General features: G+C 35.0%; 1 protein-coding gene across 1 annotated transcript in view; it reads right to left on the minus strand.

Moving 5' to 3' along the window:
* The window catches only part of LOC137398483 (G-protein-signaling modulator 2-like), a 74,257-nt gene that overhangs the window by 47,905 nt on the left and 8,087 nt on the right, over positions 1 to 18,265 (minus strand). Inside the window, exons 3-8 of the mRNA XM_068084601.1 lie at positions 17,752 to 17,869; positions 11,734 to 11,869; positions 11,030 to 11,102; positions 7,374 to 7,567; positions 4,584 to 4,699; positions 1,836 to 2,001 (exon numbers count right to left, since the gene is read on the minus strand). Coding sequence (XP_067940702.1) covers positions 1,836 to 2,001; positions 4,584 to 4,699; positions 7,374 to 7,567; positions 11,030 to 11,102; positions 11,734 to 11,869; positions 17,752 to 17,869 — 803 coding nt within the window. The remainder of the gene's footprint in view (positions 1 to 1,835; positions 2,002 to 4,583; positions 4,700 to 7,373; positions 7,568 to 11,029; positions 11,103 to 11,733; positions 11,870 to 17,751; positions 17,870 to 18,265) is intronic.

Raw genomic sequence — 18,265 nt, forward strand, 5'->3', positions numbered from 1 at the left:
CATTTGAGTCATGCGTAACAATTGTTAGTATAACTCAGAGTCGTACTATCGTAACTAGTCGTACTATCAATCACCGACTGTTACGATCTTTCTGTGAAGAAATGAGAAATAGACACTGTGCTCTTGTATCAGGATGGAGAAGTAAGAAAGCTGTCACATGGCAAAGTTCTACTTCACGTGTTCGAACTTCGACAAGATATCAAGCAGTTTTATATTGATCGTGGAACAGACTTGGCAGAGCTGTCTGAGACTCTGCAGTTTGTACAGCAGCTGACTTATTTGGTTGATATTTTTACACACGAACTTAATATCTCATTGAAAAGAAGCAGAATCTAACATGAATGGTTGGTAGTGAAAAACTGATTGCATTCAAAGGAATGCTTGCGTTGTGGAAAAGGTAATCTCCGAAAATTTTCATCACCGGATAGCACAGTTGCTGAAAGTGGGCTGCTGAACCCGGTTGTTGCTTCTGAAATAACATAAGACCTCCTACATTTCCATAATCACAAAATTTTCATGCTTGATCATTTTATTCCTTTAAAATCATTTATGATTATTTATTATTTTATATATACAGTCAAACATGGATAACTCGTCCACGGATAGCTCGAACACATGGTTAATTTGAACATTTCCTTTGGTCCGTTCCCACGTAATGATAAATTGCTATAGATAACTCGAACTCAACACTGTTAATTCGAACTGTTTTTTGCCCAACGGCTACCGAAACGGTTGTTATCGCTTTAGAAAATCACTTTATTCAAAGCCATAGAGGTAAACTTCATCTTTTCGTAATTCATAAGCGTCGTTATTACCACCATCGGCAAAATATTTTTGTCAACGACTTTTCTAAAGGTTTGGTAAAATTTGATTTATACTGCGATACGATGAGTAGCACGGGCTAGCCGGGTCACGCGCGCAAGGATTTTCGCCACGCACATACAAAACAAAAATCGCATGTTGTTTTTGTTTTGTATGTGCGTGGCGAAAATCTTTGAGTGCGTGACCCGGCTAGTCCGTGATGAATAGTTTTCCGACGTTGATTCCGTGTTGAATCAACGTCGGAATGTTGAATGTTTAAAACGTCTTAAAAATTGTTGTAATTAAACTTTAACGTTGTCTGAGCTACAAAAAACTATTCATCGTTTGACCTAAACGCAGAATACGTGTGTACATTCAATAAGTATCTATTAAAAAACGTGAGTGATATAGAATGTACGTAAAACCTCGTAAAACTTCTAATTGAACTGCCTCGGAGTGTTGTTCTTAACGAATCCCAGGTAAAGTAAGATAATCTTTGCATAAACTTCAAGAAAAAACGGCAAAATTGATCGTGGGTAAAACCCCAAAAGAAAAAAATGTCTTTTCTTTTGAGCATTTCAACAACGATCAAGTTTTGCCAATGTCAATCTGAAAAACGTCCTGGCAATAACATCACCTCAAACAACAAACCAATCTCAAGTAATAGAAAAATCTCTATACTTTTTCATAAAAACGTTTTAAACTTTACATTAGAAGCATTTAATTTGAATAAAGCCATTTGTGCTTTTGATTTATATTATAGTTTGTCCCTTGAAGTTCGAGTTATCCATGTTTGACTGTATGTTATTTCATATATATCTTATTTTTATTTTATTCATTATTTTAACAAAACCAACAACGTGTAATAAAGTGTAGAAGCATCTGACCTCACTTGGGAACTACCATTACCTAGATTGATTAGCAATCAATCTGATTGACAACCGCTCAGAATCTTCCAGAACCCATCATCATACTCAACTTTACATTGAAAACGTGTCTAAAGCACATCAAATAAAAATTGCATGATCATCTACCTGTCCCAATCTATCCTGAAGTTCTTGGGCTATATGTAGGTGCTTGAGATGATAATCAATGGCCTGGCCATAGTCCCGGAGCAGGGTGGCTGAATTACCCAGACTGTAACAGGCTTGGGCCTCTAAGGCTAGATCTCCGAGCTGTTTAGACAGTTGCAAGGCTTTTCTGTAAAATCACATAATTTGGTATTATATATAAAAAATATATATATATTTGGTACAGTACGGTATTTTGAAACTCTTCCTAACAGAGCCAAGCAAACGAAATAGCAATATATGTATACAGTACATAAAAATACAAACACAAATAGCAATATATGTATACAGTACATAAAATACAAACACAAATAACAATATATGTATACAGTACATAAAAATACAAGCACAAATAGCAATATATGTATACAGTACATAAAATACACACACAAATAGCAATATATGTATACAGTACATAAAATACAAACACAAATAGCAATATATGTATACAGTACATAAAAACACAAACACAAATAGCAATATATGTATACAGTACATATAATACAAACACAAATAGCAATATATGTATACAGTACATAAAATACAAACACAAATAGCAATATATGTATACAGTACATAAAAATACAAACACAAATAGCAATATATGTATACAGTACATAGAAATACAAACACAAATAGCAATATATGTATACAGTACATAAAATACCAACACAAATAGCAATATATGTATACAGTACATAAAAATACAAACACAAATAGCAATATATGTATACAGTACATAAAATACCAACACAAATAGCAATATATGTATACAGTACATAAAATACAAACACAAATAGCAATATATGTATACAGTACATAAAATATCAACACAAATAGCAATATATGTATACAGTACATAAAAATACAAACACAAATAGCAATATATGTATATAGTACATAAAAATACAAACACAAATAGCAATGTATGTATACAGTACATATAATGCACACACTTGTAAATTCCATCAGAAAGTATCAGTATTTTTCTATAATTTGTGATTGTTGTTGATGTTTGAGGTGATCTGATCACCAGAATGTTTCAAGATTAAAATTGACAAAAGTTGATCACGATTAAAACACCAAAAGAGAAATATGTGTGGAATGACATCACTAGTTTCTATCGTTGCGATACTTGATATCGGCCGTTGTATTCAAGTTAAAAATGTGTCGTGTCTCTATTCCGTCGGTCTCTTTGCAATTACAGTCATACTTCGACTTACGAGCTTAATGCATTCCGAGACTGAGCTCGTATGTCAATTTACTCGTATGTTGGTGCAATTTATTTATATATAGAACAATTAAATATGTATTGATTGGTTTCCATACTCTAAAAATGCAAATAAAACACTCAAAACAAGATACTGTAACAGAAAGAACATGTTGGTTATTGTCCTAACTTTTCGTATGATTTCAAAAAGAAACAAATAAAAAATAATGCAAGGAAATGTGATAAATTAAAATGTAAAATTAAATACATACAGCAGGGAGGGAGATATAAGTTATTCTTCATTACAACAGTTGACTTTGATAAATTTGAATTTTATCAAAGTCTTAAAAGACAAACTTAGAAGCAAATCTAAAAGCAAACTTTCATTTTTAACTTAACGTAATTAAAATTTCTTCGGCGTTCAAAGTTTGAAGTTTCTCGCTGGTTAGCCAATTTTTCCATTGTTTCGCTTTCACGACTAGCCGGCCGTTTTAAGATGAACCTATCTAAGGACGTTGGCCTTTGTCGCCCTTTCAACATGTTGCGATTAGGACAAACACAGGTGTCGTCACAAAGGTTTTATGCACGACCACTAGCCAACTTGTCCGAATGTCTATTTTTATAGTTTTGATAGATAGCACCGGCCTTTTCAAATAGCATCATTTCAGTTACGCTGTCACCGGCCAATTGTTAATCTTTTATCCAATGCCTGAGCAGTCTCTCCATCAGCGGTCGTGAAGATCGCTGCGCCGTTTAGAAACTATGGTTAGTCATTTTGCGAGCTAAATGCACTGAATATAATCCTTCTGTTTGATAATTGTGGGTGTATTTCTGTCATATTGCTGAGCTAGCTCAATCACGCTTACACATTTCGCATATTTTTTCAATAACTTCCCGTTTAATATCAATTGTTATCATTTGCTTTTTCTTTGCATTATTTTTCATTTTACTGACAAACTTTCGGTCTACGAGCAGTAGTTTTAATTCACATAATTCTGCACTAAAAAGCGCGCACAAAAACATGGTACAAAAGTATAACCTGAGCAGTTGAAAAATACAGATTGATGCTGTTGTCATAAAACACCTCCGGCATACTTGGCAACTGACTCACGTGCTCTTATCTCAAACATGGCTCGTATATTAGTGCTAAAACTTGCTCAAGTTTCTCGTACGTTGGAGCACTCGTAAGTTGAAGTATTACTGTATAGACATAATAATCACACGTTCGTTCGATCTGAATGTCTTAATCGCGATCAAGTTTTACCGATTTTAATTTTGAACATCCTGGCGATCAGATCACTTCAAACATGCAAAAAAAAGTTGCATATGATAAAAAAACCATACCTTCCGATAAAATATACAGAAACTGTATGTAAGTTCACTTTGACAAGCCCCGCCATACGGCGATTTCATCTTACGATCTCAGCCCCAGAATGGATGGCGTATTCCGCAGTTCTGCTGCATTCAAAACAAGCATTAATAAACTCATAGATTAGACTCACTTGTAATAGTCGATGGCGAGCTCGAACTCTCCAAGGAAGATGTGAGAGTTACCAAGATTGCTGTAGGCGCGCCTCTCGGCTGCAGTATCACCAAACTCTTTCCCTATTGCCAGCCGCTGTAACAAACCGAATTAAACTTTTGTGGAAATATGATCTAGGAATATATGTACAGTAGACATTCACACAAATTTGCATGAACCGTAGACACTCCTATAATTCCGGATAACGTAAAATTTTATGTGAATTTTTTTCTTGCAACTGTGTAGAAAAGTCCATATAACATGTGCAAAGTCGAGCGAGTTCCCAAATTTGATTTGAATGGTGATCTATTTCGCCAAACTTGCAAGAGATAAAACGGCGTGTGTATTGCGTTATATCTATTATATATACAACTTTCGCAACAATCTAGTTCGTCCGATGTGTCAACACAACAGAGAACAGCTAGCGGCGGAATTGTTCATAAATACAAAGGCGATCGGTTGGTGCAGCGTCAGTCTACCAATCTGAATGTCACAATTTGGAGTATCATCAGTGGTTACTTTTCATTTTAACCATGACCCTCTAGATACAGATAGACGACAAACAGGTAGTACTGCTTGTTTACAGTAAGAATATTTTGCTATTTCGCTCAATTGTAGACGCAAAATATTTGTTATTAAATTTAATCTGCAGAATGAACTTTGCTATTTAGAAAAAAATAAGCAAATCGTTGTGAATGAATGTCGAGGATGTGCACTCCCCATCAACTTATCTTCAAATTACTGCAAACATGGTCGATATAATCCTGTAAGATTGGTCATAAAAAAAAGTTGTCGATACCAGTCAATGGTACTGCAGTTACGGTACGGCCAACAAATTAAAAAAGTTAAGTCAAGTTTTTCCTTTTTGTTGGTGAGTTTGGAAAGATCTTGGAACGGATTAGGCAAATTACATGTATTTTAAGGTGCTTATAACGTAAAATCCCTAAAATGTATATGTGACTGGAATGGATTATTCACGTTGTAGGAATGCCTTCTGTGTAATGATATATATACAGTCAAACATGGATAACTCGCCCACGGATAGCTCGAACACATGGTTAATTCGAACGGTTTCTTTGGTCCGTTCCAACGTAATGATAAATTGCTATAGATAACTCGAACACTGTTAACTCGAACTGTTTTTTGCCCAACGGCAACCGAAACAGTTGTTATCGCTTTAAAAAATCCCTTTATTCCAAGCCATAGAGGTAAACCTCAACTTTTCGTAATTCATAAGCGTCGTTATTACCACCATCGGCAAAATATTTTTGTCAACAACTTTTCTAAAGGTTTGGTGAAATTTGATTTATACCAAACATCCGCTTAGCGATCGCCCTTCGGAAACAAGGTAAAGTTTGTGAATATTATTTATTGAGGTTTTCATGAGAAAATAGTGTTCTGTTGACCTCATAGTTAAAAGTGAGGTAATCTTTGCATAAACTTCAGAAAAAATCGGCAAAATTGATCGTGGGTAAAACACTCAAAAGAAAAAGATGTCTTTTCTTTTGAGCATTTCAACAACGATCAAGTTTTGCCAATGTCAATCTAAAAAACGTCCTGGCATAACATCACCTCAAACAACAAACCAATCTCAAGTGATAGAAAAATCTCTATACTTTTTGATAAAAAACGTTTTAAACTTTACATTAGAAGCATTTAATTTGAAACAAGCCATTTGTGCTTTTGATTTATATTATAGTTTGTACATGTACATGCATCTACTAATAAATAAGTAAATACATGGACTTGTGACAGTGCTCTGATAACTTGAACGCTCTGATAATTCGAACACTCTCGCTCGGTCCCGTGAAGTTCGAGTTATCCATGTTTGACTGTATAATATAATGATCTTGAAATATATACATATTTGAAGTTGCCTGAAAATGTTGTACGTACGGAGTTATCATATCATTTTCTGTAACAGTGACCTTTGTAACATTCTTGTGTCAGGTTAGATGTGAATAGATAAGAGATAATTAAATGGCATGTGAAGTTTTGTATGAAGACCTAACAACTTCGTACTTCATCCATAAAATAACATTTTAGATATTTCCGTACTTTAGATATTTTCTGGTATTCTTCTTACAGAAATCTAGACTGCGACGTGTGTAGGATCAGGTATTCCAACTTACCACACTTACCCTAATTTACCACACTCACACTTACCATTGAACTTACCACACCAATCCCACCTTGAAATCTTTGAACATTTTGCCTTATCCCACCTTGCTTGCTCACTTTTGTATTTGTGTTTAAAGGTTTCTAAATAATGCATACATTATGCCCAGAATATTTGTATTTATGTGAAAAACATCATTTTCTATTTTGCGACATCAACACACTACATCCACCATCGCATTTTCCAGTTTATGAAACCTCTGTTACTACAACCTTCGATTCACTACCTCGACTCTTCCGCAATACTATTAGATTATCAACTTTTGAAACGCTTGCCATTCTGAAATTGCCATTTGAAACTCGATTCCAGATTCCTGCTGTTTTATTTTTATTCTTTCTTATGGAACTAACAGCACCATTTCAGATTATGATTAGCAATGATTAACAGCACCATTTCAGATTATGATTAGCAATGATTAACAGTACCAATAAACAGTTATACATGCACACATCTACATCTACAAAAAGCTTTATAAACAAAAATTATCATACATCAAAGAACAGCCATGAAGTTATCAATAGATGTAACAAGTTTGTAAAATCAAAATATATATAATAATAAAACTAGCAGCAGCAATAGAGTTATTCTCACCTGTTTATGAAAGTTTATAGCCTCAGTGAAGTTTCCGAGAAGATAAAAGGTGTTTCCGAGATTGCCAGCGGCCCTTCCCTCAGCCGCCCTGTCACCCAGCTCTTGGACGAGGTCAAGGTTGGTCATATAATGATCGAGAGCCTTGAGCAATGCATCCTTAACTGGTTCTGGGAACTCACCAGGATCGTGTGAACCTGAGATAGTCAATAAGTTTTGACTAAGGAAGGATAACTCCGAGTGTGACTTCAAGATGAACTTACACAGAATTCAAGTAGTGTTTTTTCAGAAATGATCGGTATTTGTCTATAATTAGCGATAGTTTTTCATGTTGGAGGTGATCTGATTACTAAGATGCTTCAAAGTTAAAATTCAAAAAACTTGATTGTGGTTAAAACACTCATATTTAGGGAAAGTACAATTTATAACATCTATAGTTGCAAAGAGACCGACAGAATAAAGATGTCTAATGCTGTAACTCGACTGCAATAACTGATATCAACTAGTGACATCATTTCCTGTGTATTTTTCTTCTGAGCATTTTAAGCCCGCTCCCTTTGTCCATTTTAAACTTGAAACACTTCGGAAGTCAGATAATCTCAAACATCAAAAATAATCGGAAATGATAGAAAAATACCAATAATTTCTGATAAATTAGAATAAATTTTTGTTCAAGTTCACCTTTAATAGTAAAGTGTAGAAACGACGGCACAAAGGAAAATGGTAAGTCGACTGTACTAGATATTAAATGGTATGTCGACTGTACTAGATATTAAAAGGTAAGTCAACTGTACTAGTTATTAAATGGTAAGTCGACTGTACTAGATATTAAATGGTAAGTCGACTGTACTAGATATTAAATGGTAAGTCGACTGTACTAGATATTAAATGGTAAGTCGACTGTACTAGATATTAAATAGTAAGTCGACTGTACTAGATGTTAAATGGTAAGTCGACTGTGATAGATATTAAATGGTAAGTCGACTGTACTAGATATTAAATGGTAAGTCGACTGTACTAGATATTAAATGGTAAGTCGACTGTACTAGATATTAAATGGTAAGTCAACTGTACTAGTTATTAAATGGTAAGTCAACTGTACTAGATATTAAATGGTAAGTCGACTGTACTAGATATTAAATGGTTAGTCGACTTTACTAGATATTAAATGGTAAGTCGACTGTACTAGTTATTAAATGGCAAGTCGACTGTACTAGTTATTAAATGGTAAGTCGACTGTACTAGATATTAAATGGTATGTCGGCTGTACCAGATATTAAATGGTAAGTCGACTGTACTAGATATTAAATGGTAAGTTGACTGTACTAGATATTAAATGGTAAGTCGACTGTACTAGTTATTAAATGGTAAGTCGACTGTACTAGATATTAAATGGTAAGTCAACTGTACTAGATATTAAATGGTAAGTCGACTGTACTAGTTATTAAATGGTAAATCGACTGTGATAGGTATTACATGGTAAGTCGACTGTACTAGATATTACATGGTAAGTCGACTGTACTAGATATTAAATGGTATGCAATGAACTGATGCCAACGATGAACTGATGTCAGCGATGAACTGATGTCTGCGATGAACTGATGTCAACGATGAACTGATGTCAGCAATGAACGCTAGCGTATTCGTGTGCTTCATATTTACTCCCTATATTTACTACCATTATTGCCTAGTTGATCATCAGCAAGGATGTTTCTCAACGAAACACATAAAATAGTTTATCTTATAATAAAAATTCAGCCGCTCAAAAATAATACAATAAAACAATACGCCTTTCAAAATACGAATTATAAAAATAGGATTACTAATGAAAAAAAGAAAATGTGCATTACATAACACTGTCATAATGCAAGCTTGTTTGCATAAATATCTAAGACAAAAGAACACAGCATCTGACAGTGCAGATGCTTGGAAAGCCAGCAGTGTCAGTTGATCCACAATATCAACTTCATACTAATGGGTAGCTACAGTTCACATGCAATTTCAAGTTTTTTGAAGAACTGGCCTTCGCAGTATGCATAAGTTGCTGGATTTCAGGTAATGGGTCATGGAAGTAAATGCGCAGTAGAATAACAATTTGCAGTAGCGGTAAATGTCTGCTTGCATTGGAAAGTTGTATTGCACTGCAAAGATAACTGCAAACCACACTGCAATGACGCAGTGCAGTTCCATTTGGTAATGATTTTAAAGAACGTCTGGGAAATAAAAGGGAAGGATAACTCTCAATTACAACAACCTACTTGACAACAATATGTGAGGCACATTTGGAACAGTTTTGCATTGCTTGAGTCTCACTATGTTGGCCCAAGTGCAATCTTTGTTCATTTAACAGTTCTTAAAAACAGCAACAACTCTTTTTATGACGAACAAAAATATTTCTTAGTGCTGGATAACGATTCAAGTGCATTCGATTTTTCGATAGTTGTTCTCTCTCGGTTCATCGATTCAGAAGAAGACAACTGCCTATGAACCGAATTTTACATCACGATTCGATTCAGTGTTTGCGCATGCCCACGCAGCAGTTTCCTAAGCAAATTTTCGCGAGAGCATCGATCGGTCAGCAAATGAGTTTTGAGTTATTTTTTCATCCAAATTGTAGCGATAGTCTTGACTCTTGCCAAATAAACTCATGTGATGTTTTGTAGTTAAGAGACTTATATTTGTAATATCTTATTATGGTATTAATCTTCATTGATTGTATTTGTCCTGAGTATATTGTAATTTTTTATTTATATTTATTCAATTGTTTTTAAATTACGTAATCAATTTGATGTTGATTCATTAAATTTTAAAGAGGATAAAATTTTTCAAATTGTATTGGTTAATTAATATTAATGTAATTAAAATTTTCACCATTACTTAAACGTTTTTTTGCAAATATTAGTTTACTATTTATTAATAAATATACAAATCTCGGTTCGATGCGGTTCATAATGCCGTAAAATAATATGAGTAAACCGAAGTAAGAATTGAAGATTCGGTTTCATTCAGTTTACAGGAGAAAACAACTCTGAAATTGAATGCATAGTGCGGGTAGACATCGAACAGCTCTAATATTTCTTTAAATATCGCCTTGACTAACACACCACCAACGCAGGTATCAATAAAAATAGTGAATACATTGAACATCCGAAGTGCACTTTTTGCCGGAATAGCCGTGTCAACGTCTTCAGTACAATGTGCACCGAGTAATGAGGACTTATACACCCCGCTGGTTACTGACTAGCTAATTTACTGCCAGACAAAGGCGTGATGGTCATTAGCCTTCTGAGCATCATGTCCATTTCCTATTACACGGCTCGATGAAGTTCAAGTGGACAAGATATTACAGCTGCCGATGGCATACATAGCAAGCATACGCATTCATGTAAACCAACACAGTTTAACTATGTATGAGTTTTTGTACGTACATGAAATGTTTATAGCTTGTAGTTTTATAGCTTGTAATTTTATAGCTTGTAGTTTTATAGCTTGTAGTTTTATAGCTTGTAGTTTTATAGCTTTTAGTCTGCTTGATCTTAGAAAACACAATGAATGCCATCAATATGACTTTAGACGGAGAGTACATAGAGGGGACCTACTCAGTGATCAATGAAAAAGATTTAAGGCTATATAAACGAGAGGGTTGGATCTATACTTACCCAAACTGCCCATGTGCTTAGCTTTGGTGTGATAAACATTTCCCAGATTATACCTAGCTCTGGCAATGCTAACCTGCAGAATAAAACCAAGGTCTAAGTAAACAACACGTACTGAACTATGCATAGGAAAGAAGACGATTCCTAAATAACATATTTACTTTGAAGAGGCCCTTGTTGCTGCTCCTGTATTACATTACTAGAAGGCGAAATGTTTTCAAAATATCTGTTCCAATCAAAAAATATATTTTTTCATAACAAAACTACTCAAGGGTTACAAGGGGAAGAATACCCCCATTTATTGATCATTGTCCTCCTTAAACTACCTAAAACCACAAGACTGTTCACATCTCAAGAGATCGAAGCGCACACACAACATGTGTCAATACTTCAAGATGTGTATGTACATATAGACTGCAAGTGCTCGGGTCTGAAAATATCAGTGTACATTTGTGCATATGTACCACATCTATGGTGAGAAATCACTGTAGTAATGCATATAGCAGAGCAAATAATTTTTCAAAACAAAAAACAATGCGAACAGAGTCATTCAATTAAACACGGAGCCATATGTACGCGAACATATGTACACAGTAAGCTTACACGTTGAGATATTAATAGTAAAATGTACAGTCTAAGTGTGTGCATGTCGATGTATAGATATACACAATAAGATGCCCATAGAATAGACAACATAGAGGCATCACCTTGTCATTCATATGCTCAGCGAGATCAAGATGTCTTTGGCAGCAAACGATGGCCTCGTCATAGTTACCGAGCACTTTGAGTGTGTTTCCTAGGTTACCAGAAGCCTTGGCCTCACCCTGACTGTCCCCCATCGACCTGTGAATAAAAGCAACTGTCATATTCCTGCATGACAATCAACTACCAACTACAGTACCGGTGAAAAAGCCATGTATATAACGTAATAATATTTTAAAACAAACAACAATGCTAACAGAGTTATTCAGCAAAACACGGAGCCATGTGAAAACATTCCCAAAGAACCTCGGTGCTCGACCTCCGTTGTACTCCAAATATTAGGTGCTCAAACAAAGAATTCAAATAGAAAATGCATTTAATAATTTTAATAAATTTAGCGGAGTTGAGCCGGAGAATGCCAAGAATGGAAACAGCTGAGTCGAGCTGAACGCACTCCTCAGCCCTCTTCGAACATATGGTAAGCCTCTATTTGACTCCAACTGTTAGCGGAGTAAAACATACACAGTTTTTATGAGTTTTTGTGTGCTATTTTTCTACCTTTTGTGTTGCTTTGGCCCTTGATAATACCTCAGGTATTTTTACAGAGGTGAAAATGCAACAGTTTAAAATACTTAACAGCACTTCTTATAGTGAAATGGGTTTCAGTTTTCAAACCAACAATTGCTCAAACATTAAATCCAAACCAACTTTGGTCGAGCACCGAGGTTCCACTAGGCCTATCTACGACACGCTAATAATTTTTCAAAACGCAAACAAACGTCCTCGTTTTTAATAGAGTCGTCCTATGAAACAAAACTCATGAGAAAACAACTCCAACAAACACCAGCGCGTTATTGTTAGTGATGTTACCACTGCTGGCATCCAAACATGTTTGTATAAGCAACCAGTGCAGTCAACAAGATTGGGGAAAAATGTTTCTTTTAAATCAGACTTATTTTTATCGATTTTTTGATTTCAATCGACTTTTTTGACTTATTGTCAAATCTAATCTCTTTTGCTCATGCAAATCATCCATGAATTGGCACATCAGAAAGCTTGTGAACCCACTGTTCAGTATCAGTGACCTACATGCTTCCGTTTGACAAGAGCTTATATTTCTTGCATTCAACTGCCATATAAAAAATAACAAGCAAACCTCGTGCAAGTTAGTGAAGTAGAGCTATTAGCAGTTTTACACAAAGTATGAATGACAGCCAAAGACATAAAAAGTGGAGTTGAGTTCCACTTGTAAACTTTGGCCACCAGTGTGAGCTTTTAATCAAGGGAAACTCAAGGACAAGAAGGTTAGCACATTAATGAGTTCCACAAAAAATGACATACAGAATTTGATGGCAAAAACGTTTGACTTATCACAAGACAGAATCCATGCAATTATGCAGGGATAATTGCATGCGATTATCCATGCAATTATGCAAGGATAATTGCATGCGATTATGCAATACTTTTCTCCCCTGTAATTATAATCATTACAACAATCTAAAGCTCAAAACTCTTTTTACCTGCAATTACAATAATTTTATGTCTTTCAAATGTGTACTTCAGATTTAACCAGCTGTACTCACATCTGCTATAATACAACTTATACTGTTATAATATAATTATATGTAATATTATTTAAATTAAAAATAGAAATCAGTACATACATTATCTTTATACTGAGTGTAAAAACAGAGCGGCCACACAAATGTTTAGCAAAAAATGTTTTTAGAAAATTTAAACAGCCTTTCGGTAAGCTAGATGAGGATATATCACAAGAATTTATGAAGAGTTGTATTCTCCTTTATTTTTTGATCCCAATAAAACAGCAGCTGAACTTTATAGCTGAACTTACACAAATCTATTTTCCAAACCGACCAAAGGTTAAAGGTCATTTGCTGGCAAAGAGGTCATGAGGTCATCAAAGAGGTCATGGCAAATGAGGTTTCAAAATCCGGCAAAAATTATGCCCAGAATATTTGTATTTATCTTTCCACACATATGACAAACATTTTATAATCCGTGACACCAACATACTACATCCACCACCGTATGTTTCAGTTTTTGAACTTCCTATTAATACAACCTACCATTCACTATCCCGACTCTACAATACTATTAGATTATCAACTTTCAAAACACTTTTGTTCAACTCACTTTATGATTCTTAATATCTGTTTGTCCACTTGTTTCTTTTGCATGGAATAAACAAGATTTTTTTAATGATTATAAATGCTAATACAGTCAAACATTGATAACTCGAACTTCACGGGACCGAGCAAAAGTGTTCGAATTATCAGAGCGTTCAAGTTATCAGAGCACTGTCACAAGTCCATGTATTTACTTATTTATTAGTAGATACATGTACATATGCAAACTATAATATAAAGCAAAAGCACAAATGGCTTGTTTCAAATTAAATGCTTCTAATGTAAAGTTTAAAACGTTTTTATGAAAATGTATAGAGATTTTTCTATCACTTGAGATTGGTTTGTTGTTTGAGGTGATGTTATTGCCAGGACGTTTTTTTAGATTGACATTGGCAAAACTTGATCGTTGTTGAAATGCTCAAAAGAAAAGACATCTTTTTCTTTTGAGCGTTTTACCCACGATCAATTTTGCCGACTTTTCTTGAAGTTTATGCAACTTCAAGAAAAAGTTACCAAAGAAAAATCCCTTACTTTACCTGGGATTCGTTAAGAGCAACACTCCGAGGCAGTTCAATTAAAAGTTTTACGAGGTTTAACGGTACATTGTATATCGCTCACGTTTTTTGAATGGATACTTATTGAATGTACACACGTATTCTGTGTTTAGGTCAAACGATGAATAGTTTTTTTTAGCTAAGACAATGTATACGTTTAATAAAAACAATTTTAAGACGTTTTAAACATTCAACATTCCGACGTTGATTCAACACGGAATCAACGTCGGAAAACTATTCGTCACGGGCTAGCCGGGTCACGCACTCAAGGATTTTCGCCACGCACATACAAAACAACATGCTGTTTTTGTTTTGTATGCGCGTGGCGAATATCCTTGCGCGCGTGACCCGGCTAGCCCGTGCTATTAATCGTATAGCAGTATAAATCAAATTTGACCAAACCTTTAGAAAAGTCGTTGACAAAATTATTTTGCCGATGGTGGTAATAACAACGCTTATGAATTACGAAAATATGAGGTTTACCTCTATGGCTTTGAATAAAGTTATTTTCTAAAGCGAAAACAACCGTTTCGGTAGCCGTTGGGCAAAAAAAACAGTTCGAATTAACAGTGTTGAGTTCAAGTTATCTATAGCAATTTATCATTACGTGGGAACGGACCAAAGAAACTGTTCGAATTAACCATGTTTTCGAGCTATCCGTGGCCGAGTTATCCATGTTTGACTGTATAATGTTATACAAATGAACTTTGCCAAAAATTAGTAAGAATTCCGCACAAAGATTTTCCGCAAGATGATTGTGATTGTCGACTAAAGACTGCAAATAAAAACGCTGGTTCCACTCGCCAATTATCAAAAGTATGAAAGCTTACCGATTACTGAGGCAACCAATAAAAAGAAAAAATGATGTCGCAGAGTAACCTCGGCGTACGACCTCACCAAGCAAGAACGATGACGGTAATAACGACAGCCACTCAGCCTCAGCGAACAGCGGCGCGAGTTGATAAACGTCAATACTTGACATGAACTGCTCAAACCAGATGAACTCTCAAGTACAGGACAGAAAGTTTTCTCATTGTAAACCTTTTGAGCATTGATTTCACACGCAAGACAGAGTTGTCCTGAATTGCTCGTCGATAATACAATGACTAATGATAATATCAAGTAGACCATGGTATACCTAGCACAACTGTTTCCTGTCTTCAACTTCACCGCTATATTGAACACGCAGTTGCTTTAAAACATATTAAATGGATCAGAGAGTTTGACATCATTTCAGCCTATGAATAATAGGTTTTGTGTTGGCAGGTCAACAGCATAAAAAATGCTATCGATCAAAACATAGTAGGCTATACACAAAAGGTCAATGTAGAAGACGACAAATGTAATATACTGTCTGTAATATATACGATATGTATGATAAATGTAATAGCCATGATATACTGTCTGTAATATATACGATATGTATGATAAATGTAATAGCCATGATATACTGTCTGTAATATATACGATATGTATGATAAATGTAATAGCCATGATATACTGTCTGTAATATATACGATATGCATGCTAAATGTAATAGCCATGATATACTGTCTGTAATATATACGATATGTATGATAAATGTAATAGCCATGATATACTGTCTGTAATATATACGATATGCATGCTAAATGTAATAGCCATGATATACTGTCTGTAATATATACGATATGTATGCTAAATGTGATAGCCATGGTATAATGTCTGTAATATATACGATATGTATGCTAAATGTGATAGCCATGGTATACTGTCTGTAATATATACGATATGTATGCTAAATGTGATAGCCATGGTATACTGTCTGTAATATATACGATATGTATGCTAAATGTAATAGCCATGATATACTGTCTGTAATATATACGATATGTATGCTAAATGTGATAGCCATGGTATACTGTCTGTAATATATATGATATGTATGATATATGTGATAGCCATGGTATACTGTCTGTATATTCGACATGTATGTTATATGTGATAGCCATGGTATACTGTCTGTAATATATATATGATATGTATGCTATATGTGATAGCCATGGTATACTGTCTGTAATACGCGCTATATATGTGATAGGCATGGTATAATATAATAATGCGTACAATATAATATGCATATAGAGAAGGAGGAAACAAAGCTATACGAAATTCAGCAATAAAGCCATTAGAGTCATTGTCAAAACAATCGACTGCAAGAGACAATATGCAACAACCCTATGAAACATTGTCTATATATAGAGGCAGTCCTCACTTAGGGATATGATGAATGCTTAACGATAACTCTGAGTTATGACGCCATGTTAAGAATCCTGAAAATTAGCAAAAAATATGCATAAATGTATAGATATTTCCCATGTACGCTGGCCATGACATTGCTTGTATGCCCAAAGGTATTGGGTGTTCGGTTATTATCCGCAGTAGCTGAAGCACCATATAAAGTACTAAATGGTACATACAAATACATGATGAAATGAGAAATACCAAGGAAATAAACAAAGAATAATACATCTACCGCAATCTACTCTTCGGTAGCCTAATATTAGTTTAGTGCACACGCAAAAGAAAAAGTTGAAATGTAATTTTCTTGTTAAAAGCTGACACTTATAATCATTGGGTTCTCAGCTTCAAATGGGTTTGGAGTTGCCCGCTGCTGATGAATTCGTACCCTACCGCTTCAATGATTCAAATATGCATTAGATATATTTATCTCTCAAAACAAAACTTGTCAACTAGTTGCACTAACTATTGACTAATGCCTGATAGTAATGCTGAAATGTTTTTACCTCGACTGAGGAAAGCCAAATATTATCGATTCAGATCCATCAGCAGTGAAAGTTTCCAAGATATTGAATAATGCTACTGGACACGCCAATTAGAATGTGAAGCAAATTCTAATAGGCGCAGCGAACTAGCTAATGTCTTTGCAGTTTTATAAATTAGGCGAAACAAAATGGCGTCAAATGCCTCCAGATTTTACCTCTTTCATAAGTTGGAGTGAAATAATCTCTGAACCCTTTCGGATTAAAAAACAGCAAAAAGTAGAGAAAGCGTAGTACAAGTAATGGGGAAGCACAGCGTACATACATGACAGTGTAATTTGCCTATACATAAGAGGTTTGTCAGACGACAAATTTGTTTAATGACCACATATTTAGAGCAACATAACATCATCATTATGTGAAAACTATCTGTAATCTGAACGCTGTGATCGGATAATCTCATAGTTAGCGAACATTTCTCCTCTATTCAAGTTTATCCAGATACCTTTGATCGAGAAGACTTCAGGCCGATTCGACAACAAAATTTAGCCAGCACTGACCTTGTGAGATTGAGGTCATGTTTGTGGTAGTCAAAGGCTTTGTCATATTGTTGGAGGTAGAAATAGGCATTACCGAGCTGGCTATATATCGCTGATAGCACCTTAAGGTCATCTGTACCTATAATTATAAGAGCCAAAGCTATACACAGGCTATAAACTGTATGGAGGAGTCTGGCAACTATTAAAAGAGGTCCTAATCTAATATCAGTAGAGTAAAGAAGACATGAACTTAAATTGTTATAAGTTTCCATGGAGTGATAGTGTAGAGTAGTGCTGGGTACGGGTAATAGTTTCCATGGAGTGATAGCGTAGAGTAGTGCTGGGTACGGGTAATAGTTACCATGGAGTGATAGTGTAGAGTAGTGCTGGGTACGGGTAATAAAACTCAACAAACTCGCAGGTTTATCTTCTCTCGTGTCTCGGGTAATTGAAATTTTGAGCATTTTAATCTTGCAGGTTCGAGTTTTGACTTACGAGTTTGAATTTTGGTACACGAATCCGTAGAATAGTGTGG

This window comes from Watersipora subatra, chromosome 6 (genome assembly GCF_963576615.1).
Source record: "Watersipora subatra chromosome 6, tzWatSuba1.1, whole genome shotgun sequence".
NCBI lineage: Eukaryota > Metazoa > Bryozoa > Gymnolaemata > Cheilostomatida > Watersiporidae > Watersipora > Watersipora subatra.